General features: G+C 44.4%; 1 protein-coding gene across 4 annotated transcripts in view; it reads left to right on the top strand.

The window, feature by feature from the left end:
* Window positions 1-19748, top strand: part of LOC100564551 (uncharacterized) — a 69513-nt gene extending 49765 nt beyond the window's left edge. For 3 of the 4 annotated variants that reach the window (XM_062964864.1, XM_062964866.1, XM_062964865.1), the window contains exons 3-7: window positions 13-336; window positions 1308-1622; window positions 3395-3493; window positions 4904-4953; window positions 19286-19748. In XM_062964864.1, coding sequence (XP_062820934.1) covers window positions 13-336; window positions 1308-1622; window positions 3395-3493; window positions 4904-4953; window positions 19286-19501 — 1004 coding nt within the window. In that variant the 3' untranslated portion in view covers window positions 19502-19748. Of the gene's footprint in view, window positions 1-12; window positions 337-1307; window positions 1623-3394; window positions 3494-4903; window positions 4954-5207; window positions 5351-19285 lie in introns of those variants that run through there. The other variant, XM_062964867.1, reaches the window with a different exon arrangement.
* Window positions 19749-26908: the final 7160 nt, after the last annotated feature.

Below are 26908 nucleotides of genomic sequence, written 5' to 3'. Positions count from 1 at the left end.
TTCCTCTTCTAGCTGCTGAACTGGTGGAGACCTCACAGAGCCCACAAAAGTTGGTCCAGATGCTGGTATCTGCTGGGAAATCTGTAACCATTGAATGTGTCTCTTCAGTAAGAGAAAATATTCAGTCCTTCCTGACCTGGTATAAGGAAGAGCAAGACCAAAGCTTGAGGAAGATTGACCACCATAGTCAACACTCAAAACCAGGATTATCCCCAGCGGATGCCATGGCTCTGAACATCCATCATGCACAAAGGAATGACTCTGGTGTTTATTACTGTGCTCAGATTATCAATGGGATTTTCAGTATTGTGAGTGGAACCAGACTGATCGTTTCAGGTGAGTGGCTTGGTGGAGTTAGCAAATGTTTGTGATGTTGTTTCCTTGGCAAAATTAATTCCAGATGAAATCCAAAAATTCAGGACTTACATGCAAAACATTGTATGGACCATAGTGAAACTAAAGATTGTGACCAAAACCTGATTCATTAAAATGCAGGTGTGCAGTTTCTTCTCCTCAAGTTTTCTTTTGGCTTGCTTTATACAGTAGAGTCTCACTTATCCAAGCTAAACAGGCCGGCAGAAGCTTGGATAAGTGAATATCTTGGATAATAAGGAGGGATTAAGGAAAAGCCTATTGAACATCAAATTAGGTTATGATTTTACAAATTAAGCACCAAAACATGTATTTATTTATTTGTTTATTTATTCATTTACAGCATTTATATTCCGCCCTTCTTTCTCACCCTGAAGGGGACTCAGGGCGGATCACATTACACATATAGGCAAACATTCAATGCCTTTTAACATAGAACAAAGACAAGACAAACATAGGCTCCGAGCTGGCCTCGAACTCATGACCTCCTGGTCAGAGTGATTCATTGCAGTTAATTGCAACTGGCTTGCTCTCCCGCCTGCGCCACAGCCACATCATGTTATACAACAAATTTGACAGAAAATGTAGTTCAATACGCAGTAATGTTATGTTGTAATTATTGTATTTACAAATTTAGCACCAAAATATCGTGTTATATTGGAAACATTGACTACAAAAATGGCTTCGATAATCCAGAAGCTTGGATAAAGCTTGAAGCTTGTAGTTCAGTTTGTATTGTCCAGGTTTGTCCTTTTGCTTGTTTGCTATCTTTGGGCCAAACAAACATTAAAAAAAAGGCTGCTCCTTTCCTATAGTAAATCACCATTATTTCGCAATTTGTGTAGGTCTGGTCTTTTTGACACATGGTCTTTTCCACACAGCGCTTGTGAGAGAAAACAGCTAGCAAATTGTGAGTTATCATTTTTATTTTTCAGATGCTTCAAGTCCAAGTCTTTCCATCTTCATGCCTTCCTTCATGGAAGAGTCTCAGTTCAATCATAGCATCCCCCTCCTCTGTCTCTTCTTCGGCACACTTCCTTCTCAGCATGCGATCTCTTCGGAAATTGGTGGAGAAATGTCTCATGAAGACTATAAAAATGTGAGTGTGATAGACAGAGAAGGAGTCATCAGCATCTGGAGTCTGAAGCTGATTCCTCCAGCGAAGTGGATCCCAGGGATGACCTATGCTTGCTCAGACCAAGGGAACAGAAACATCAGCGCTGTAATCCCAATGAATCTCACATCCAGAGGTACATTATGATGAAACCTATTCAGCCTAAACACGAGTTTTGGATAGCATCTGGAAGGGTGGTGTTTATTTTGCTCTCTGTGCCCCTTTCTAAAAGATTTCACCTCCCTTTCTGTCCCTGTGAAAATTGAATTTTGAAATAATTGCCTTGCTGTGGAAACAAGGATTGTTGATAAAGCTTCATTGAGACCCCATTTCCCCAGGATGATAACTATTCCAGGGTCCCTTCAACACAGCCCTATAAAGTTGATTATTTTATTTTATTGTATGACACAGCAAACAAGATAGACATGCTGGATTTCGTATCACAAAATCACAAGTCGAACACTTCCCAAGTGTCTAGGACTGTGTGATGTATTTTTGGATGATGCGTGCAGATCCCAATCGGGTGGCCTTTTGCAGTTGACAGATCATGATTTTATCAATGTCTATTGTTTCCAAATGCTGGCTGAGATATTTCGGCACAGTGCCCAATGCACCAATTACCACCGGGACCACCTGTACTGGTTTATGCCAGAGCTTTTGCAGTTCGATCTTGAGGTCCTGATAATGGCTGAGTTTTTCCTGTTGTTTTTCATCAATGTGACTGTTACCTGGGATGGCGACATCAATAATCTAAACTTTTTTCTTTTCCACAACTGTGAGGTCTTCTGTGTTGTGTTCCAAAACTTTGTCAGTCTGGATTCGAAAGTCCCACAGTATTTTTGGGTGCTCATTTTCCTTTACCTTTGCAGGTTTGTGATCCCACCAGTTCTTTACAACTGTTAGGTGGTACTTGTGACATAAGTTCCAATGAATCATTTGGGCCACATAGTTGTGCCTCTGTTTGTAGCCTGTCTTTGCAATTTTCTTACAGCAGCTTAGGATATTATCAATGGTTTCGTCAGCTTCCTTGCAGAGTCTGCATTTTGGGTCATCAGCTGATTTTTCGATCTTGGCCTGAATTGCCTTTGTCCTGATGTCTTGCTCCTGGGCTGCAAGGATCAGGCCTTCTGTCTCCTTCTTCAGGGTCCCATTCGTGAGCCAGAGCCAGGTCTTCTCCTTATCAGCTTTTCCTTCAATTTTGTCAAGGAACTTTCCATGCAATGTTTTGTTGTGCCAGCTGTCAGCTCTAGTTTGTAGTGTGGTTTTCTTGTACTGATTCTTTGTCTGCTATGCTTTGAGGAGTTTCTGATTTTTGACTTCAATCAAAGCAGGTTCTTCACTTTGCTTGACATATTCTGCCAGGGCATGTTCTTCTTCTTTGACTGCTTGTTTGACTTGTAAGAGTCCTCTGCCCCCTGATCTTCTAGGCAGATATAGCCGGTCAACATCACTGCGAGGGTGCAGTGAGTGATGAATGGTCATGAGTTTTCTTGTTTTTCTGTCCAAATTGTCCAGTTCCACCTTTGTCCAGTTTATGATGCCAACAGTATATCTTGTGACAGGTATGGCCCAGGTGTTTATGGCCTTGATGGTGTTGCCTCCATTGAACTTGCTTTTGAGAATTTTTCTGAGCCTTTGTGTGTATTCTTTACTGACCACAGTCTTCACATGTTCATGCTTGATGTTGTCCAGCTGTAATATGCCCAGATGTTTATAGGCCTCTGGCTGGTGACACTTTGGCCATTAGGCATATTTATGCCCTCACTTTCAATGATTTTTCTCTTCTTCAATGCCGCTGTCGAACATTTTTCCAGACCAAACTCCATGCTGATATCAGCGCTGAAGATTCGGACAGTGTTAGTCAGTGTTAATAATTCCCTTTCTCTCTCATGCTCTCTCTTTTAATAGCTAACTGCGCTGCCATTTTATATGTCGGGATCCCTTGCGTTGTTGGTCTTCTGACAGTTCTGCTCGTGATTGCCCTCTTCTGGAAGCACGTCTTTGGAGGTAACGCTGTGTCTAAAGATGGTCCTTTTGGAGAATAATTCAGTGAGATCCACTCCAATATGGAAGTTGTGGAGGATAGAAATTTGGCTCCTTGTTTATTCAGTGGATACATTTCCTTTGTCTGCAGCCTGGGGATGGAGTGACAAGGCCTATCCCTTGCCCTTCCTGCTTCATTGAGGAGCATTGGCTGAAGCGGACAAAGTCAATGGGTGCATCCACACTGTAGAATTAACGCAGTTTGACACCACTTCGATTGCGGCGAGAGTTGTTGTTTGGTAAGGCACCAGCCCGCCTTGGCAGAGAAGGCTAACGGCAATTGTAAAAGGACAACTCCCACAATTCCGTAGCATTGTGCCATGACAGCTAAAGTAGTGTCAAACTGCATTAATTCTGCAGTCTAGATGCACACCATGTCTTCTGAAAATAAGACAGAATTCCAACTTGCCTAAAGGAGGCAGATTTGAGGCCTTCACTGTCATTATAATGCAGATTGAACGGGATTATATGGCAGTGGAGACTCATATAATCCAGCTCCATCTGCATTATATGGTCAGTGTAGACCAGGCATGGGCAACCTTTGGCCCTCGAGGTGTTTTGGACTTCAACTCCCACAATTCCTGACAATCTACCGGCTGTTAGGAATGGTGGGAGTTGAAGTCCAAAACACCTGAAGGGCCAAAGTTTGCCCATGCCTGGTCTACACTGACCATATAATGCAGTTCAAACTACATTATATGTCAGTGTAGATGTGGCCTAAAATAGCCATTCCTGAATCCTTCTATAATGGATTTAAAAAACTCTGGGTGACTTTGAGAGTCACACTCTCTCAGCCTCCGAGGAAAGACTCCTCAGAATAAACCTGGCCTAAGAAAGCCCTGCAATAAGTTTTAAACAATACAAAGAGCCACTGGATTTTGAAATGTGTTGATTTTTTTTAATGTTGTGAGCTGCTTAGCAGCTCTATCCATATATATAAAAGAGTGATGGCATCAGGGCAGCGGACAAAACAACAAAACTACAGGCCCTCCAACCTCAAAATTTGACAACACAACCCATCATCCACAGCTCTAGGTTAATACAACAAAAAGAAAAGAAAAATAAAGTCTTAATTAGAGAGAGAGGAATAATTGTTTTTATAAAATTGCTGCCTAACAAGGCTAAGTTCCGCCCACTTGGTCTCCTAGCAACCTACTCAGCCCAGGGGACAAGCAGTTGGGCCTCACTTAGGCCTCTTTCACAGATTATCTAATTTGCACTGGATTATATGGCAGTGTAGACTCAAGCCCCTTCCACACAGCTATATCTACTCACATTTAGTTGCTTGTCAGAAGATCAAAGCAGAACAACAAAAACAACAATAACAACAACAACAAATTAGCTAAGCTTTCCTCTTTTTCTCCTTTCTCATAGGAAATGTCAGGAAACCAGCCAATGAAATGCCCATGACGCCAATGCCACAGGTATGTGCAGTCCTTGCATGATGACAATCTGGGATTTTAAATTTGTGTTTGAATTTATTTTTTTCTAAGGATCTTAGGCCCCTTCTACACTGCCATATAAAACCGGATTATATGAACTGGATTATATGGCAGTGTAGTCTCATATAATCCAGTTCAAAGCAGATAATCTTGGTTCAATCTGGATATTATCCAGCTGTGTGGACGGGGCCCTTGGAGATCCAACAATCCTAGTGATCTTCGGCCTTTTCTTCCAGACCGAATATGCAGAACTCCGTTCCAGCGGATGAAGAAATCTGTTTCCCAAATAGATCGATTCTGTTAACAATGTATGGCCCATTTTGGAAGAAGGGAAGACTGTGTGATTATAGATGTTTGTATTAAACATGATTTCCCCTCAGTTGGACCATGTTGGTTTTTTGGAAGCGTTTGGGTTTGCCTTACTCTCTGAGCCATTGTCTGGTCATTTTGATAATCCATGATGTCCAAAGAGCTCTCCTTCAGCCCCGCGTTTCCATTGAGGTGATTGTCTTCCTCTCAGCTTTCATCATTCTACAACTTTCACTCCCATGACAGAGACACTGGAAATACTATGGCATTGATCATTCTGGCATTAATATTTGAGGAAAGATCTTTACACTTGAGGATCTTTCTTCACAGCTGCTCTGAAAGGTTTGTCTTCTTCTGATTTCTCCTTTTTGAATCATAAATGACTGCGCCAAGGTATAGAGAACCCTTTAACTATTCTATAGCTCACTTCTAATTCTAATCATTGTTGTGTTTTTATTCGTGATTTCATTTTGATTGATGTGTTTTATGTTAATCTTTACATGTTGTTATGTTTTGTTATATTGGTGCAGTTTTTTTTATTCTGGTTAATTTTTGTTGTATTTTATATGTTCTGTATTGCACTATTGTTGCCTTGTAAGCTGCCCCAAGTCCCTTTAGGGAGATGGGGCAGGATATAAATAATGTTATCATTATTATTGACACAACAACATTGTATGACACAGCAAACAAGATAGATATGCTGGATTCCGTATCACAAAATCACAAGTCGAACACTTCCCAAGCGTTTAGGACTGTGTGATGTATGTTACCATTATTATGATTATTATTTTATTATGACACAGCAAACAAGATAGATATGCTGGATTTCGTATCACAAAATCACAAGTTTATTATTAAAATCACATTATTATTATTATTATTTTATTGTATGACACAGCAAACAAGATAGATATGCTGGATTTCGTATCACAAAATCACAAGTCGAACACTTCCCAAACGTTTAGGACTGTGTGATGTATGTTACCATTATTATGATTATTATTTTATTATGACACAGCAAACAAGATAGATATGCTGGATTTCATATCACAACATCACAAGTCGAACACTTCCCAAGTGTCTAGGACTGTGTGATGTATTTTTGGATGATGCGTGCAGATCCCAGTAGGGTGGCCTTTTGCAGTTGGCAGATCGTAATTTTGTCAATGTCTATTGTTTCCAAATGCTAGCTGAGATCTTTTGGCACGGCACCCAATGTGCCCATCACCACCGGGACCACCTGCACTGGTTTCTGCCAGAGTCTTTGAAGTTCAATCTTGAGGTCCTGAGAGCGGCTGAGTTTTTCCTGTTGTTTTTCGTCAATGCGACTGTCACCTGGGATGGCGACATCAATGATCCAAACCTTTTTCTTTTCCACAACTGTGATGTCTGGTGTGTTGTGTTCCAGAACTTTGTCAGTCTGGATTCGGAAGTCCCACAGTATCTTTGCGTGCTCATTTTCCAATCCTTTTGCAGGTTTGTGATCCCACCAGTTCTTTGCTGCTGGGAGGAGGTACTTGAGGCATAAGTTCCAATGAATCATTTGGGCCACATAGTTGTGCCTCTGTCTGTAGTCTGTCTGTGCGATTTTCTTACAGCAGCTGAGGATATGATCAATGGTTTCGTCGGTTTCCTTGCACAGTCTTCATTTTGGGTCATCAGCTGATTTTTCAATCTTGGCCTGAATGGCCTTTGTCCTGATGTCTTGCTCCTGGGCTGCAAGGATCAGGCCTTCTGTCTCCTTCTTCAGGGTCCCATTTGTGAGCCAGAGCCAGGTCTTCTCCTTATCAGCTTTTCCTTCAGTTTTGTCAAGGAACTTTCCATGCAATGTTTTGTTGTGCCAGCTGTCTGCTCTAGTTTGTAGTGCGGTTTTCTTGTACTGATTCTTTGTCTGCTGTGCTTTGAGGAGTTTCTGATTTTGGACTTCAATCAAAGCAGGTTCTTCACTTTGCTTTACATCTTCTGCCAGGGCATGTTCTTCTTCTTTGACTGCTTGTTTGACTTGTAAGAGTCCTCTGCCCCCTGATCTTCTAGGCAGATATAGCCGGTCAACATCACTGCGAGGGTGAAGTGAATGGTCATGAGTTTTCTTGTTTTTAATTATTATTATTACAGTAGAGTCTCACTTATCCAAGCCTCGCTTAACCAAGCTTCTGGATTATCCAAGCCATTTTTGTAGTCAATGTTTGCAATACATCGTGATATTTTGGTGCTAAATTCGTAAATACAGTAATTACAACATAACATGACTGCGTATTGAACTACTTTTTTCTGTCAAATTTGTTGTATAACATGATGTTTTGGTGTTTAATTTGTAAAATCATAACCTAATTTGATATTTAATAGGCTTTTCCTTAATCCCTCCTTAGTATCCAAGATATTCGCTTATCCAAGCTTCTGCCAGCCCGTTTAGCTTGGATAAGTGAGACTCTACTGTATTATTATTCTACCTTTTCTAGCAGGGATGGGGAAAGAATCCCCCTCTATCCTGCCTATATTTTAGCAGCACAACAACCATCTTTTGCATCAAGTTTCTGTTCAGGAGCAGCTCTTTCTCTAACAAGGCTCCTGTGCCTGGAACAGTCCTAGAACAAATAGCATTTCAGAAGCGAACCTGATGGCAAATTGTGTAAGCCAATCCTAGCCCCAGGGACACCAAATCATCTGCTTGAACTTGTTGTTTGTTATGTTTTTAGTAAAAGCCTGGGGAAGGGCTGTTGCAAAATATATATAAATCCCTTGACCAAACTTCGTTCTTTCTCTCTGTGGTTTTCCTGTCCTGCTATAACAAGTCAGAAGCATTGCCGGTGCGATTCAGAGTTGGCTGCCGCAAAGACTTTAGTCACAAGGGCCTTAAACACCTTGGTGACACTCAGATTCCGTCCTAAACTAGCCACAAAGTGTGCAGATAGAATTTTGAAAAAGCGAACAAACGTTGGTCTCTTCGCTGTGCTTTCTCTGAATGATAACATCTCCAAGATGCTGAAGTCTGTCTTTTATGACCTTGCAGGGAAGCATCCTTCCTTCCATATATCCCTCCATTCTTCTTGCCATTCATCCCTCCACCCCTTTCTTTACATCCTTCTTTTCCATCAGATTGCAACTCAAGACTGCTCACAAAAGAAAGAGGATTGAATTTATTTATTTTATTTATTTACGATACTTTTACCCCACCTTTCTCACCCGGAGGGGACTCAAGGCAGCTTCACAGCATGGCAATAATTCAATGCCTTTAAAAACAGAGTACAAAAACAGTCATTAAAATAATAAAACATAAGAATACAATTAAAACACAATTAATACAATGAACATTTAACTCTGACAGCAGAATAAATCACGTGATCCAAGGGCGTAGTCTGGGCCATTCTATTGGTCAGTTCCTTATCTTCATATCTAGGAATAAAAACACATCTGGTTAAAAACATGCAGAGCAAAACAAAAGGATTGAGTCAACTGCATGAATAAGACCATTAAAATATTACTTTAAAACAAATCTTAAAACTTGGGCAGGCTCCTATGGGAAGAGATAATCCTTCGGTTAGCCCAATATCCAAGCCATAGCAGCCTTCAATGGTCACGGCCAGTATCGCCAAAGTTTGGGGATGAAGGAACCTCTAAGGATGTACCTATTCTTCAAACACACACATGAAAAAGTCTAATTTAAAAATAACTCCCAGACTTTCCACAGTCATATTACTTAAGATGGAATGGCTCAGTTTTTCTAAATTAAACATAACTTGGGTTGCTATGAGTTGTCTGGGCTGCCTGGCCATGTTCCAGAAGCATTCTCTCCTGGCATTTCGCCCACATCTATGGCAAGCATCCTCAAAGGTTGTGAGGCTGTTGGAAACTAGGCAAGTGAGGTTTATATATCTGTGGAATGATGTCCAGGGTGGGAGAAAGAACTCTTGTCTGTTGGAGGCAAGTGTGAATGCCGCCATTGGCCACCTTGATTAATAATAATAATAATAATAATAATAATAATAATAATAATTTTATTTTTGTACCCCGCCACCATCTCCCCAGAGGGACTCGGGGCGGCTTACAGATATAAAACCAGCATATAGTAATATCAAATACAAAATCACAATCATTATAAAACACATGAAAAACACAGCAATAAAAACATAAAATGAGCTGGGCAAAGTGCACTGAGTGGAACTTCTAAACAAGAAGGAAGTTAAGGTGCTACAAGGTCATGGGAAGAGCCTTAAACTGGGGTGAACTCTGAGGCTACGTCAAGGACTTAACCAGCAGGTACAACTGTGATTAGCACTGAAAAGCCTTGCAGCTTCAAAGCCTGGCTGCTTCCTGCCTGGGTGAAACCTCTGTTGGGAGGTGTTAGCTGGCCCTGATTGTTTCATGTCTGGAATTCCCGTTTTCAGAATGTTCTTTATTTACTCTCCTGATTTTAGCATTTTAAATACTGGCTGGATGAACATCTGTCGGGAGGGCTTTGATGGTGTCTTCCTGTCTGGCAGAGTGTTTTAATACTGGTATCCAGATTTTGTCCATTTTATTGTCTAAGGCTTTCATGGCCAGAATTACTGGGTTGTTGTGCATATGCTTCTGGAACATGGCCATGCAGCCTGGAAAATGCACCACAACCCTTTCTTCGTTTTTATATTTTTCTCCTTTCTGCTGAAATTGTCCACAAGCAGTAAATAAATCAAGCTGGCCAATTGCAACATTCACACTTGCCTCCAACAGACAAGAGTTCTTTCTCCCACCCTGGACATTATTCCACAGATATATAGACCCCACTTGCCTAGTTTCCAGCAGACCTCACAATCTCTGAGGATGCCTACCATAGTTGTGGGCGAAACGTCAGGAGAGAATGCTTCTGGAACATGACCAAACAGCCTGGAAAACTCACCACAACTCAATGATTTTGGCCATGAAAGCCTTCAACAACACAAATCCATAACTTAACTCATTACTAACTCATTATTTTTGTCGTAACCGGTTGTTTGAATAAAAGTTGTGGCAACAGCGACATCTTACTTGGTTTAGAAGGACAGAATTGGTGCCAAAGAACAGCAGGAGAAGCATCAGCAAGGCCAGCCCTCCCACGACAACCCGGGACACAGCGTAAAGAGGACATTTGCCATCGTGGTCTTCAGAGGAAGCTTTAAAGGAGAAAGAAGAGACATGCTCATGAACTGCACTACTTGAAGAGACCCTAAGCATTGCATTTTGCTTCCCTGTTTCAAAGATTTGCAAGAAATGTGAGGTGCTGACTGCAAGTTTAAAGGGAGTCCAACATTTACATAGCCCATCAATCAAGAGAAGGAGAGGGAAAAAAGCGTGTGTGATGTCTCAGTGACCTTTGGCCCATGACCCCGCAGCCATCATAGATCCATGTCATGGGACCAATTCCCAGGGCTGAATTTGCAAGCCCTGGAATTGGAGCCATAACATCAACACTCCTGAATGTATCATGAAAACACCTGGCAGCAGAGCATGGGAACTCGGGGGTGAAAATCATAACAATTATAATGAGTAGTTTGTGTGGGAATAGTAGAAATGTGATACAGGGGGTGGGGTTTGGTGATGATATTTACGTGTGGTGTTACGTTGCAACCAAGGTGATAAAATTGCTTGTATGTAAACATTATGTCATTCTCGACTTTTTCCAAGTCGTGTGTTCTTCAATAAAGATCGGTTTTGATAGCAGCTGTCTTTGATCTGCGTTCATGCTGGTCGTTTGAAGTGAGCAGGACAATTAAGTCGAGAATCCCATTCTCACCCTCCTGCGGAGTCGCAGTGAAGTGAAAATGAGTGGAGGGGGCGATCAAAGCCCGAAAGGAGCAGAGGGGCCCTTGCCAGAGGCTCGGCCGCTGGGAGAGGAAACGCTACAAGCCATTGCTTCCTCTACCGGATACCCCAGACCGAACGGAATTACCCAGAGGATCCCCAGAGGAGGAAGAGGTGTCTCAGCAGCTGCAGAGACCAGTTGGGGGTCTGGAGGGAGCATGCCGGAGACCGTGGCCCTACGGTTGTCTATCTTAGAGACCAACCTGTCCAGGCTGTCGGAAACCATGGGAAGATTGGTGCCACTGTTGGAGGAGAATCTCCAGAGGGAGCCCACTCGATACGGTGCCGAAAGAGAGCCGAGTAAGGACGAGGCTTGGAGCCAGAGGGGCCGGCGCGCATCGACGCAGAGCCCAACGGCAACAGGAGGCGGCGGAGATGAGGAGTATTGGCAGGAGCTGGAGTTCCGAGAAAGGATGGCGCGCGAGGAGGATCGCCAGCGAGCCTTGGAGACTCTGAGACCGCCAACTCCAACAGTACTCCCGACCCCCCGAATGGGTGTCGGGGTTGAAAGACTGCTGGGACCAGGGATCGGGTCCAGCGGGTTGATAGAGGGAGACGGGGAGGATGCACCGTACGGCGAAGGAGTGCGAAGTGCGGGGGCTACAGCAGGACCTGCGTTCAGATGGGTGGAAGGGCCGACAGCAGCAGCGGAATTCCGAGGGCCGCGGGGAACGACCGCCGGGCTGGGACGCGGAGTGATCAAAGGGCCAGCTCAGGGGAACCTGATGCAACCCCTCCCCAGACCACCCATGCAAAGGCAGCGGGCCGCAGAATGGATGCCTAGGAGAGAGGAGCTCAAACTGGAATACGGAGGGGAATCATCCGAACTGAACTTTTTCCTCATTAGCATCAGAGGATACATGGAGGACAATGCACACACATTCCCCTCCGAAGGAAGCATGGTTCGGGCCATTGGTAATACTCTAAAGAGGGGAGCGGCCAGCTGGTATGTACAATTACATGCCAGACGCGACCCGTGCTTGAGGTCAGTGCCCCAATTCCTCGCCGCACTGGAAAACCGATTTAGAGACCCGCTGGAGCAATTGAGGGCTCGAGACCAACTAAAAGGAATAAAGCAGAGGGACAAGACGGTGCCCGAGTACGCAGAAGAATTCCTCCATCTCGCGGAAAGGGTACCAGAGTGGTCCGAAGTGACCAAAGTGGAGATATTCAAAGAGGGACTGCGCCCCGAGGTATTTAGTTGGGCGGCGCACAGAGATGACCCAGAGACACTACAGGGTTGGATTCAACTGGCAGGGCGCGTCGAATCCACCCTGTCCCAAGTAAAGTGCTTCCGGAGCGGCGGCGGCGGCCAGCAGAGACCGGTGGCGAGGGGTCGGGGAGAAACGAGGAAGCAGGAGAGACCCGGAGGGAGGCCGGGGATCCCCTTCAAAGGAGACGACAACAGACCTAAGCCGGGATGCTTTGTATGTGGGAAGACGGGCCATCGGGCGGCAGAATGTTGGGCCTGAAAGGGAGAACCGCCCAAAGCCTCAAAGCCCACGCCAGCAGCCGGGAGACGAGCGGAGGAGGAGGTGCGAGCCCCAGAACCTCTGGAGAGGCTGGTGAGTCAAGACAAACGCATGCTGGTAGTGCCGATCTGCTTGTCGGGGTTAGAGAATCGGGCCACCTGTAGAGCATTCGTGGATTGTGGTTGCTCTAGGAACATTATAACTCCGGAATTAGCAGGGGCGCTAAAATGCCAGCAAACGCTGCTTGACGCCCCAATTGCATTTTCGCAGCTAGATGGATCAGTTGCTGCTGGAGAAGTATCCACGAAAGAAATACAGGGGATCCCATGTAAAATAGGCAAATGGGAAGGAAGAATATCCTTTGTGATAGCCCCTATTGCCACATACAATATCATACTAGGAATTCCATGGCTGGAACAGGCAAACCCCGAAGTGGATTGGAGGGGAAAGAGCCTGGCATTTAAAGAGCAACAAACGCAATGGGAGATAAGCAAAATAGCAGAAGAAGAGAGCGAGGGAAATGAAGCGGGGGAAATAGACCAAGAACTATTGCCCCCTGAATACAGGGACTTTGTGGATGTGTTCAATCAGAAAGAGGCAAGTAAATTACCTCCCAAAAGGAATATAGAAGTAGAAATCGAAATAACCCCAGGAGCAAACTTACCAAAACCAAAAGTGTATCCCATGTCTGTTCAGGAGAAGGAGGAATTGAGGAAATACATTGATAAGAATCTGGCGCGAGGCTTCATTAAGCCGTCCAGCTCCCCTTTGGGAGCCCCAGTGTTATTTAGGAGAAAGAAAGACAACTCTTTAAGACTGTGCATTGACTATCGAAATTTAAATGCAATTACTAAGGATAATAAATACCCTATGCCATTAGTAAAGGATCTGATTACCGTGTTAAAGAAAGGGAGCATGTTTACCAAACTTGATTTAATTGAAGCTTATCATAAATTAAGAATCAAACCCGAGGATACTTGGAAAACTGCATTTTCCTGCGCATTCGGACATTTTGAATATCAAATTTTGCCTTTTGGTTTAAAAAACGGCGGCGCTTGCTTTATGCAGCTTATAAATGAAATCTTACATCCACTATTATATCGAGGAGTATTCATATTTTTGGATGATATCCTTATCGTAAGCGAGGACAGAGAGCAACACATTGAACTAGTCCAGGAAGTTTTGCAAAAACTGAGGGAAGCAAAACTGTATGCGAAACTTTCCAAATGTGAATTTAACAAAACGCAAATTGACTTTTTGGGGTATCGAATATCTCCGGAGGGGTTAGCTATGGACCCATCCAAAGTGTCGGACGTAAGAGAATGGGGAGTGCCTCAAACCAGGAGACAATTGCAATCGTTCCTAGGATTTGCAAATTTCTATAGATCATTCATAAAAGGCTTTGCACAAATAACCGCACCCCTCACAGAACTTTTGAAAACAAAGGGGAAAGGGGAGACGGCGAAAGTGAAAGCCCCTGGCGCCAAGTTGAGCTGGACGCCAGAATGCCAAAAGGCTTTTGAAACCCTAAAAGAACGCTTTACAGAAGAACCTGTCCTAAAGCACCCCGACATTCGAAGCCCTTTCATAATACATTGTGATGCTTCGGATTGTGCATACGGAGCAGTACTATTGCAAAAAGATCAAAATGGGAACTTAAAACCTTGCGGATATTTGTCTCGGAAGTTCAGTGAAACTGAGAAATGTTGGCCCATATGGGAAAAGGAAGCATTAGCTATATTAAAGGCCTTGGAATGCTGGCGACACTTCCTCGAAGGGAGTGGAATCCCATTTGAAATTTGGTCTGATCATAAGAACCTCCAGTACTTAAAATCTCCTCGAAAATTATCCCCCAAACAAATTAGATGGGCACAATATTTTAGCAGGTTCGATTTCCAATTAAAGTTTTTCCAAGGGAAACAGAATGTTTTGGCAGATGCTCTTTCACGCATGCCTCAGCACGAGGACATAACCACAGCAAAAGAGGGAACATTATTTTCCGAAAGACAATGGGGTTTAGCTGTCAGTACAAGAGCGCAGGCTCAAAGGGAGAGCACTGCTACTGTCAAATTTGACGAAGAAGATAGTTGGGAAAAGGAACTGAGGCAGTCATATGAAGGAGATCAGTGGATCTTATCCAACGCGGAAAAAGGGGAGCAGAAGGGGGGATTTTGGTTTGTGAACAAGAAACTGTACATCCCAGCGATATTGAGGATTAAGATTTTGCATCGTTTTCATAATAACCAGAGCGCTGGTCATATGGGGATTACAAAAACGACGAAGGCGATAGCAAAACACTGTTGGTGGCCAGGGATGAGAAAGGACATAAAAAATTATGTTATCCAATGCGATGATTGTGCCAGAAATAAATCGAGAGGAGGGAAGCCAATGGGACTATTACAAACGGTAGCAGAACCTATCAGGCCTTGGGAATGTGTAGCCATGGACTTTGTGGGAGAACTGCCTGTTAGCAGGGGACATCGCTACATATGGACAGTATTAGACCTGTTCTCTAAACAGGCCCACTTTATAGCACTGGCTAAACTACCATCGGCAGAGAAACTGGCTGAATTATACATAAACCACATTTACAAACTTCATGGATGTCCCAGTAGAGTGGTCAGTGATAGGGGTGTTCAATTCACAGCAAAATTCTGGGAAAAATTCTTGGAAATGCTAGGAGCAGAAAGGAGCCTAAGTTCTGCTTTTCACCCCATGACAAACGGGGCGGTAGAACGTACTCAACAGACGCTTGGGCAGTTCCTTCGCATGTACTCTGAGACAAAATGATTGGTCTAAGTGGCTAGCCTTCGCTGAACTAGCTTTTAACTCTGCCATACATTCCGCAGCAAATAAAACCCCCTTTGAAGTAGTTTACGGGTATGAAATCCAGCCTCTGCCCCAATTGCCAAGGTGGGCAGAGAATGAAGAAACAGGGGCAGGGAAATGGAAAACCCAAATGCTAGAATGTTGGAGTCAGGTGACGGCATCCTTAAAAGAAGCACACAAAAAGTATAAAACATTCGCAGACAGGAAAAGGGTGGAAGGCAATAAATTGGAGAAAGGGGACTTAGTGTGGTTAAGCACACAAAACATCAAATTGGGGCTACCTTCAAGAAAACTGGGCCCCAAATTTATTGGACCTTTCAGGATACAGGATGTGATAAACGAAGTGACTTTCCAATTGTCCTTACCAAAAAGTTTGGGGAAAATACATCCAGTGTTCCATCGCAGTTTATTAAAAAAAGTATATGGGTACTTTGGACAAAATGGATACCTAGTGTTCTTGTTTGATGTATTTCAGAGTCGTGATGGAGGAAGCACAGAAGAGGAGGACGGAGAAAAGGGGGGCGCCATGTCATGGGACCAATTCCCAGGGCTGAATTTGCAAGCCCTGGAATTGGAGCCATAACATCAACACTCCTGAATGTATCATGAAAACACCTGGCAGCAGAGCATGGGAACTCGGGGGTGAAAATCATAACAATTATAATGAGTAGTTTGTGTGGGAATAGTAGAAATGTGATACAGGGGGTGGGGTTTGGTGATGATATTTACGTGTGGTGTTACGTTGCAACCAAGGTGATAAAATTGCTTGTATGTAAACATTATGTCATTCTCGACTTTTTCCAAGTCGTGTGTTCTTCAATAAAGATCGGTTTTGATAGCAGCTGTCTTTGATCTGCGTTCATGCTGGTCGTTTGAAGTGAGCAGGACAGATCAAACTGAAGAGGATATGGGTTTTTTTCCCATCTCAGCAAGATTCTGTTCCATTCCAGATGTCCCCTGTTGACATTTTCGTGCCAAAGCCAATTACGAACACCCTTGAAACAGAGTCTGGTTCCCCGGAAAGTGTTGTGTTTGATAGGAAGTCCTTTCTCAAAACACATCGCTCCCATAAGCAGTTTCAGAGACGAAGTGCGAGATTAGCGGAGAGAGACGATCATAATTAAAACGTTTCCCTTGGGAAGTTTCGGGGAGGCAGGCAAGTTGAAACAGCTACTTTCTCTGGGAACAATAGGGGAGTTAAACACCTGTTGGGGGAAGCTCTTGAACTTCCATAAAAGTTCTGCACTGATCTCTCCCTATCGCGGTGTCAACGTGATTATTCAAAGAAGAACATCATCCCTTGTTTCCGAGCTTACTCACGAGTAGACCAGGAGTTGCATTTTCACTCCTGTTCAAGTTTGGACTGCGTTTCAGATCCACCACGAATTACCTTGCCTAGCCTCGAATCCTTGTCTGGACTTTACTTCAAGAATCTCCCGGTAAATCCTTGCTCTTTCCCCACTCAAACTTCCAAAGCGTTTGAGTGTGTTTCGGTTATTGGATTATAGACTTTGGACTCTAATACTGGACATATAACTTCATTTATTTGGACTATTTTTGATCTTTCCTATAAGAACAATTGCTTGACTCTATTCTCTGCATACTTTTGTTTTATTCTTTTATTGCATTAATAAAGATATTAGATTGTTTATTGGCCTCCGTGTTGGTTTCCAGTGCTCACGCAGTCTAGGGGTGTTACAGCGTGGGAGAGCAAAATGTGAACGTTGAATAGCCTTTCACTCACCCCTTTGCCAGACCTCTGAGCAATACTAAAACAAAACAACTTTTAAAACTTCTAGCAAACCAAACTGACGCAAAATCAACAACGAATGGTACAGGACATCTATCAATTTACAGATCAGCCCTGGGACAGATTGTGGCCATGAAAGCTCAGACTATGGTCAGGAATGGCAAAAGTCATGAATGAGTAGGAACGCAAAAACTAGAGGAGGTTTCGGCAGTTTGCTTAGCCAGAGACCATTGAGAAGGGCACGATTGTGCTTTCTCTTCTTGCTGAGCTAAATAAATGTTTGAAGCAATGAAAATAAGCTGGGGAGAAAGAGGAAGAGCAGAAGAAAGAGAGAAAAATGGGCCAGGCTGTGGTGCAGCTGGCTAGTAACCAGCTGCAATAAATCACTACTGACCGAGAGGTCATGAGTTCGAAGCCCGGGTCGGGTTAAGCCTCCGACCATTAAATAGCCCGGCTTGCTGTTGACCTATGCAGCCCCGAAAGACAGTTGCAGCTGTCAAGTAGGGAAATTTAGGTACGCTTTATGCGGGAGGCTAATTTAACTAATTTACAACATCATAAAAACTGCCAGCAAAACACGAGGAAAGGAATGAGGAAGTACAGCCACTAGTGGACAGTGAACCAACAGTTCCCCTTGTGGCCAGAATCGTGAAGCTGGAAAAAAATGTTAAATGCCTCTGTGTCTGTCTATATATGTTGTTTGTCTGTTGGCATTGAATGTTTGCCATATATGTGTTCATTGTAATCCGCCCTGAGTCTCCTTCAGGGTGAGAAGGGCGGAATATAAATACTGTAAATAATAAACAAATAAATAAATAAATAAATAAAAATGGGACACTTTAAGAACAGAGCAAAAAAGGGGGGTTTACTCAGGTTTGTCTTAGCCAAATCAGGGCCGAGGAAGGTTTTGCTTGGACCCTGTTTCCCTGAAAATAAGACATCCTCTGAAATAAGACCTGTTAGAGGTTTTGCTGAATCTATATATATAAAAGGGTAATGACATTTCGGCCTAGGACAAAACAACAAAACTACACATCCCAGAAACACTAAACTTGGCAGCACAACCCCTCATCCATGCCTCTACGTTCATACAACAAAAAGAAAAGAAAAATAAAGTCCTAATTAGAGGGAGAGGAATAATTGTTTGTATCCAATAGCTGCCAGTTAGAAGGCTAAGCTCCGCCCACTTGGTCTCCTAGCAACCCACTCAGCCCAGGGGACAGGCAGAGTTAGGCCTCACTTAGGCCTCTTCCACACTGCCTATAAAATACAGATTATCTGATTTTAACTGGATTATATGGCAGTGTAGACTCAAGGCCCTTCCACACAGCTATATAATCTATATATATAAAAGAGTGATGGCATCACGGCAGCGGACAAAACAACAAAAGTAAACACCCCACAACCTCGAAAATTGACATCACAACCCCTCATCCATGCCTCTAGGTTGATACAACAAAAAGAAAAGAAAAATAAAGTCCTAATTAGAGGGAGAGGAATAATTGTTTTTATCCAATTGCTGCCAGTTAGAAGGCTAAGCTCCGCTCACTTGGTCTCCTAGCAACCCACTCAGCCCAGGGGATCCTTTACCTTAACTACCACCAATTCCTCAATACTTTATTTCCCATACCACCATACTTCACCACAGCAACGCGTGGCCGGGCACAGCTAGTCCATTTATAATGGACTTAATGTAAGGTAAAACCTTTACCCTTGACCTTAACTACCACCAATTCCTCAATACTTTATTTCCCATACCACCAGACTTCGCCACAGCAACGCGTGGCCGGGCACAGCTAGTTGCTAAATGTAAGGCCTCCCCTGAAAGTTAGACCTAGCAAAGTTTTGGTTTGGAAGCATGCCCACCAAACAGAACACCAGAGCATGCAGGATCGGTAAATGTACAAACCATAGAGTATTGTACATGGAAATAATGGTAGTAACAAGAAATTCTGGATAGGATTCACAGTTTGTCTGGTTATGCTGGTTTGTGATGACAACTACTGTACAGTATATAATAAATGTTCATTTTTTGTTCAACAATAAATGTGAATTCTTCTTCATGGAAAATTAAGAAAATAAAACCGAGCACATCTTTGGGAGCAAAAATTAATATAAGACACTGTCTTATTTCCAGGGAAACACGGTATACTTGTCAAAGGAGCATGCAGAAAATCACTCACAGGCATTGAACATGGTGCTCTTCTTCACGGTGGTGCCAGAGGAGTTGAACCTGACTTCACACGTCATCTTTCCCCCTCTGCTTTGGACCTCCTTGGGAATCGGAAGGAGGCTGACAAAGGTCAAGGAGATACTGTCCTCGTTCAGAAGGAACGTCTGGCCCTTTTGCTGAACTCCTCCGGAAACCTCCCAGGAAACCTCGACCAAGTTGGAGACTCCATGGACCACACAAGCGAGTTGGTTGCTCTGCATGTTCTGGGAAGACGGGCTTTGAGCAGCGGGGTGTAAAACCATCACCTGGGTGCTTGGGGTGTAGCTGTCTGAGGAGAAGAAAGGAAGCCGAGAGGATTACAGTAGAGTCTCACTTATCCAACACTCGCTTATCCAATGTTCTGGATTATCCAACACATTTTTGTAGTCAATGTGTTCAATACATCATGATATTTTGGTGCTAAATTCGTAAATACATTAATTACTACTTAGCATTACTGCGTATTGAACTACTTTTTTTGTCAGATTTGTTGTATAACATGATGTTTCGGTGCTGAATTTGTAAAATCATAACCTAATTTGATGTTTAATAGGCTTTTCCTTAATCCCTCCTTATTATGCAACATATTCGCTTATCCAACATTCTGCTGGATAAGTGAGACTCTACTGTAGTATTATTCAGGGCCGAGTGTGACCTGGAGAAAATTTGAACTGCCAGTCTTCATTCAACATGCAAAGGAACACATTGCATAGAAATAACCTCTACTTTTTCAAGTTGTTTTTGCATAAAAAATGAGCTGGGATATTTTTAAAAGATCTTATATTACAGTAGAGTCTCACTTATCCAACACTCGCTTATCCAACGTTCTGGATTATCCAACACATTTTTGTAGTCAATGTTTTCAATATATCATGATATTTTGGTGCTAAATTCATAAATACAGTAATTACTACATAGCATTACTGCATATTGAGCTACTTTTTCTGCCAAATGTGTTGTCTAACATGATGTTTTGGTGCTTAATTTGTAAAATCATAACCTAATTTGATGTTTAGTAGGCTTTTCCTTAATGCCTCCTTATTATCCAACATATTTGCTTATCCAACATTCTTCCGTCCCCGTTTATGTTGGATACTCTATGTGAGACTCTACTGTATAAATATTATGATTTGCATTTCATTGAATCATACCATTTTTAACCAGATGTTGTTCTGTGTTTAATTTTGAAAATATTTTATACATTTTTGCAATTAGTTTTTTCTTAGATTGGAAAAAATAGAGGTCTAATGTTCCCGGTGGCGAAGTGTGTTAAAGCACTGAGCTGCTGAACTTGCAGACTGAATGGTCCCAGGTTCAAATCCCGGGAGCGGAGTGAGCTGTTAGCTCCAGCTCCTGCCAACCTAGCAGTTCGAAAACATGCCAATGTGAATAGATCAATAGGTACCGCTCCGGCGGGAAGGTAACGGCGCTCCACGCAGTCATGCCAGCCACATGACTTTGGAGGTGTCTACGGACAACGCCGGCTCTTTGGCTTAGAAATGGAGATGAGCGCCAACCCTAGAGTCGGACATGACTGGACTTAACATCAGGGGTAACCTTTACCTTTACTAATGTTCCCTCCATTCATCATCTGTCTGCACATAATCAGAGCCTTACAAGGCTTTACAAGGAGGAAGACTACCTCCATGGGCCACAATAGAGGACTACTACAATCTCCATGTGAAAAGCCAAGGAGTGGGAAATCCTCCCTTTGACGGCTTCTGCATTTAGAGTTGGGAACTTGTTTTTCCAATTGTTGGGATATGTGACTTCCAGCCAATATTTCTTCTGAACATTTCTGCCCGGCTCACTCACCTCCAACAACCAGTGCAGAGACCACTAGGATATCTTCAGCTCTCGAACCACACAGGTATCGCCCAGAATCTTCCATTTGGATAACGTAGATTTCTAGAACCAGCTTTTCTCTACTGCGTTTGCAAACAAATTTTCCTTCAGACTTGTCATCTCCGCAACTCTCAACAAAAAGAGGTATTTCTTCATTGGATCTCGCTTTGTACCAGTTGAATGACATCCCTTCATCGTCAGGTGTTTCCACAAAATCAAACTGGATCTCTGCCTGTTCCGTCCCCCAGGACGATGGTTTGCCTTACCTATTGGTCGTTTGTTTGTTTTCCCTCCTTTGCATCTTGTTTCAGCCTCTGGCTGCAAAGCCCAGGAAAAGTGGCTTGGAATCTGCAAAAGCTGGCTGCAGTTTTCTTTGCAGTGATTGGTCAAAGAGTGCAACATCTTAGGACCGCCCTTTTTACCAGGGTCTAGTCTCCATTTTGGAGCTTCATTCTGGCTATAGTTTTCCAACGTGCTGGAGCTGTGCAAGGCTAACTGGGACAAATCATCCTCAAAACCAGGCCAATCTAAGCCTATCCAAATTAGATAAGTATTGAATTATATTGATCTGGAATAGGAAATCTAGTTATAGGAGCAGGGTTATTCTGTCGCTTCTAGAACTAATCTTTGCTGTAAAGATAGGGAAGGAAAGAGTTTCTCCTTCTAATATAGGCAGCGTGATTAGGGTATAGTGGTTTTATAATCACCTTTGCCTTCTGGAACCAGGGATAATTCTGCAACTAAAACCTATAGAAATTTGTTTCATTTTCTGCAACTTTAAGATCTGTGCCAGGTTTACAACCTTGTATGAATAAACATCCTTTTTGAAGTTATCCAGACTCAGTCGTTCAATATCTATAGGACAGCTTATAGGGATTTGCAGTTCGCCCGGATAAAGGACAGCACGTTTCAATTTTATAGTTTTTTATTGTCCGGCGGACGGCACAGTTTTGAGGTCGATCAGCGGTTTTTCCGCTTCAGCTAGCTTGCACGGCTTTATAGTTTTTTATAGTTTAGGAAGTTTTAGTATAGGCTGCGGCTTTTCCGCCTGAGCTCAGTCTGCATACCTAAAGACTATACCAGCGTCTGAGGCAGTGGAGCCCGCTCTCAGACCTGAAGGAGTCAAATAGTGGGGCTCTATTTCCTTGCTATTTGGCTCGCGTGTGCGCACGTAGCCCAGTGGCTTTCTGGGTTTGCACAGGCTGTGCAGTTCCCAGCAACGTCCAGGGCTCCCTCGGCGGTAGACCTCGAGCCGCGGAGCACCAGCGACAGTTCTTTGGCTGGCTCTGAGGCGTGGAGCCCACCAGAACCAGGCTAGAACCTGGACAGTCCTGGCAACGCTGCTGCGAGTTCGGCCGGAGCACTCAACCGGCTTTGACAGCCTCTTCATCAGGAGTTCGGCCGGAGCACTCGGCCGGCTTTGACCTGCCTCATGGTCCGGCGGTGGTGACCTGCCTCATCGTCCTGCGGTGGTGACCTTCCTCATCGTCCTGCGGTGGTGACCTGCCTCATCGTCCTGCGGTGGTGACCTGCCTCATCGTCCTGCGGTGGTGACCTGCTTCATCGACCTGCGGTGGTGACCTCCCTTCACAGCGGGGAGGAGGCGTCTCTTCTCTCCTCCTTTCCAAAGCCAGCCTCGGTGCTCCTTCGGCGGCAGGCCTCGAGCCGCAGAGCACGAGGTGCTTGAAAATTTGGCGAAGTCGCCATTTTGGCAGTTTACGTCACTCGGGCAAGGGAGGTATCAAGTGGCAAGTTGCTGTCAGTTGACATTTTGCAGCTTGCCCACCAAAGTCTGGCGCCAAAGGTCACAATCTTTGTAAAGTATAGTTACTTAGTGATATATATTGCTATGGTTAAGTGCTGTGAATTGTATTATATATTGAATTTGCTTTTATTGTAAATTTACTTGCAGGTATATTGCATTTGCCTTTGTTGTAAATTTACTTGCTATTAAGAATACATAATGTCTATGCAATTTCAAGATGATACAGATGGTATACCTCCTTCTGAGGCTGAAAGTAGGAATGAAAGGCCCCAAAGGATAAAGCACCCTTCAGCCAAGATGCTAGCCCATCTAATAGATGAAAAGGAGCTCCTCCATGTGAGGTTAGGTTCGGCATGGGAGCGAATTGTAACATTAATGGACAGAATAGAGAGCTTGGGTATCACAAGGGTGCCAGCCATATTACAGACAGACCTCGAAGAAGCCTTCGGTCTTTGGAGGGGTTTAGTGTCTAAGATAGTCCAGGTCCTCGAGCGCATTAACGCCAAGGATTCAGAGTTAGAAATAGGGAGTGTTTTAGCTGACACTAATGAGAAAGAAAATAGGGTGAGGGCAATCCTAGCTTCCTTATGCAGCCATGAGACCAATCTTTTGAAATCACCTGCTGTGGCACTTAGTCTTAAGTCCAACCGCTCTAGCCAGGTATCTAAACTAAGGGAGTGTGCATCGTCTAAACACAGCCACTCTAGCAAGTCTTCTGCTGCTGGGAGTGCCATCTCTTCCCTAGCTGCCTTGCACATTAAGGAGGCTGCACGTCTGGAGCTAAAGAGCAAGGTAGCGGGGGCGGAGGCTGATGCTAAGGCAGCTGATCTCACCCTTCCCTTTAAAGAAGAAGAGCAACGACTGCAAATAGAACAGGCCCGTAGACAAAGCGAAATGCAAATGGAACAGGCCCGTAGACAAAGCGAAATGCAAATAGAACAGGCTCGTATAGAGATGCTTAGAATAAAGATGGATGCCGCAGCCAAAAGGGTAAGGGCTGAGACTTTGGCCAAGGCCCTAATTGAGCCACTCACAGAAGAAAATGTAAGCCAGTTACCAATACAGAACCCTTCTGCCAAAGTGTTTGCGCACCTTGGCAGCATGTACAGCCAGTTTTCGGATGAGGAACAGGGAGACTTCTCTCCTTACCCAGAGCAGGGCCCCAAAGTCACTTTTGAGTTTCCTGCAGAGCAGAGCGTCATAGCGGGGAGCTCACCCTTGCTCGAGCTACCTGTGCCTCCTGCTAAAACCCTAGGTCAGTCAATCAGGGCCTCAAGGCCGAGCGCTAGTTGGCCCCTACAGACAGCTGCACAGGGAACCATCGATTCGTCAGTGGTCGATGTCATCCCTCCAAGAGGCCAAAGGTTGACGCAAGGTACATGGTGGGAGTCCACTCCACAACAGCAAACTCCTCAATTGTTCCCTTCGACGCCAGAGTCCCAGCTTGTCTCCATCATCAGAAGCCCCAGAAGAGATCTTAAGGACAAGGGTGTCGAAAAGTTTTCGGACAAGCCTGAGGAATTTCTTCTCTGGAAGGCCACCTTCCAGAGAGCAATCAGAGACTTAAAGTTATTGCCTGAGGAAGAACTGACTCTTCTGGCTGCATGGTTGGGCCCAGCCTCATCCTCACAAGTTAAGAAGATCTACGCAGCCCACGTAGCCGATCCCGACAAAGCCCTGGAAAAGGCCTGGGCCAGGTTGCAGCAGAGGTATGGGGCCAGCACAGAGATTGAAGCATCTCTTATGGACAAGCTCCAAAGGTTCCCAGCTTTAAAACTCAAAGACTTCAAACTCTTGTGGGACCTCAGCGATCTCCTTACGGAATTAGAGTCGGCCAAGGAGAATCCAGAACTGCCCGGTTTGAAGTGCCTCGATCAGCACCTGTCCCAGAGGCAGATCTTGACCAAGCTGCCCTTCACTTTGCAAGAACGCTGGGGACAGGAGGTCTTCAACTACAAGGAGGCCCACTCCCAGGCATACCCTCCATTTTCTCATTTGGTCCAGTTCATCACCAGGGCAGCCAGAGAAAGGAATGATCCACAGACGGGCCTCCCCACCTTATACCAAGGGACCCAGCCAGAGAAGGCACCTAAAGTGGAGAAAAAACCATCCAGAGAGGCCAAAAGACCGGTTAGTGTTAAGGCTGTTGAAACTCAGCACAGGGCCAACGAATCCAAGTCAGAGGTGAAGGAGGTGCTCTGCCCCATTCACCAAAAGCCTCACAGTTTGGCCAACTGCCGGGAATTTGGCAAGAAGCCTTATAAAGAAAGACAACAGATTGTACAGAAGCTGGGCATATGTTTTAGGTGCTGTGGAGCAACTCTTCACTTTGCATCCAACTGCAAAGAGGACGTCAAATGCGCAAGGTGTAACAGCCTTAAGCATTGCACCGCGATGCACAACTCTGACGCTGTCTCCCGCGCCAAAGGGGACACGTCTTCCAAAGAAGGGTCATCTACTGATGCCACCAACATGCAGGCCGCGTCACGGATGCAGGAGGATGCTCCATCGGTCGCCTGTACTGAACTATGCTCTGACGTGCACCAGTACAGAGTTTGTCATCCTATCTGCCTAGCGGATGTATATCCAGCCAAGAGCCCTTGGCTTAGAAAGAGACTCTATGTGGCCCTGGATTCACAGAGCGACGCCTCCCTGGCTACTCCAGAGTTCTTCCGCATGTTTGACCTTAAAACCAAGATGGTCGACTACACTATGACTACGTGTGCAGGAAAAAAGAAGTTGCAGGGTCGCATAGCATCTGGCTTTGTTGTCTCCTCTTGCGACCAGAAGAGACAGTTCAAGTTGCCAGACCTGATTGAGTGTTCCTCCATCCCTCGGAACAAAAAACAAATTGTAACTAGAGAAGTTGTGGAGGCTCATCCACATTTGCGACGGTTAAAGAATGCTATACCAGCCTTTCGGCCAGATGTGGACATTGCCCTTTTGCTTGGCTCGGACTGCCCGAGCTTGTTCTGTGTGAACGACCAAGTTAAAGGACCTCCAGGTGCACCTATCGCACAACAATTGCCATTAGGCTGGACAGTCATAGGCCCAGTGTGCATAAACAAGATGCACCCACCATCGTCGTTGGACTCCAATCAAGCACAGGTGCTTAAAGGTGGACGTCCTACACTTGTGCGCAGTTGCCTAAGTCATATCTCGGTCTACTGCCAAGCAATAACTCCAGAGTATTCCTCCATCTTCAAAGTCTCTGAGAGAGACGAAGCCACAGCGCTCTCGAAAGATGAGCAAAGGTTTTCGGACATTATGAATGCTCAAGTCTCACGAAGTGCAGAGGTGAAAGCCTGCAAATCAACCACAGAAATCAAGATGGGCCAAAGATCTTGCCTGGAACCACACCGTTTTGAACGTTTTTCGGAGTGGCACAGTCTTCTTAGAGCAGTAGCTAGGCTTATACATCGTTTGGCTTGCAAAGATAGTGAGCCTTTACAGGTCCAGGATATGATAAAGGCTAAGAGCGTCATATTCAGGTCAGTTCAGAGGCATGAGTTTAGTCTAGAAATAGCCAGGTTAGAACAAGCGCTTGACACCCCCAGCCGGAGTTTCTTGCGTGAGTTAAACCCATTTCTAGACAAGGAGGGCATTTTAAGAGTGGGAGGGAGGTTAGCTAAGGCTAAACTCAAAGTGTGTACAAAGAACCCCATCATTGTACCCCCCAATAGCCATATTGCTTTGTTGTTGGTTCGTCACTACCATGAGAAAATCCATCATCAGGGTAGAACTCTGACTGAGGCGACCCTTAGAAATGAAGGCCTGTGGGTGGTAAATGCTAAAAGTTTGGTCAGCAGTGTTATTTTTAAGTGTGTCAAATGTCGGCGACTCAGACGTAACTGTCAAAGTCAGTTAATGGCAGAACTACCTCAGGATAGGACTTTGACAGACCCACCCCTTTCCCATGTGGGAATCGATGTGTTTGG

This window comes from Anolis carolinensis, unplaced genomic scaffold (assembly GCF_035594765.1).
Source record: "Anolis carolinensis isolate JA03-04 unplaced genomic scaffold, rAnoCar3.1.pri scaffold_14, whole genome shotgun sequence".
Classification (NCBI taxonomy): domain Eukaryota; kingdom Metazoa; phylum Chordata; class Lepidosauria; order Squamata; family Dactyloidae; genus Anolis; species Anolis carolinensis.
This window is presented reverse-complemented; position numbering and strand designations above follow the sequence as displayed.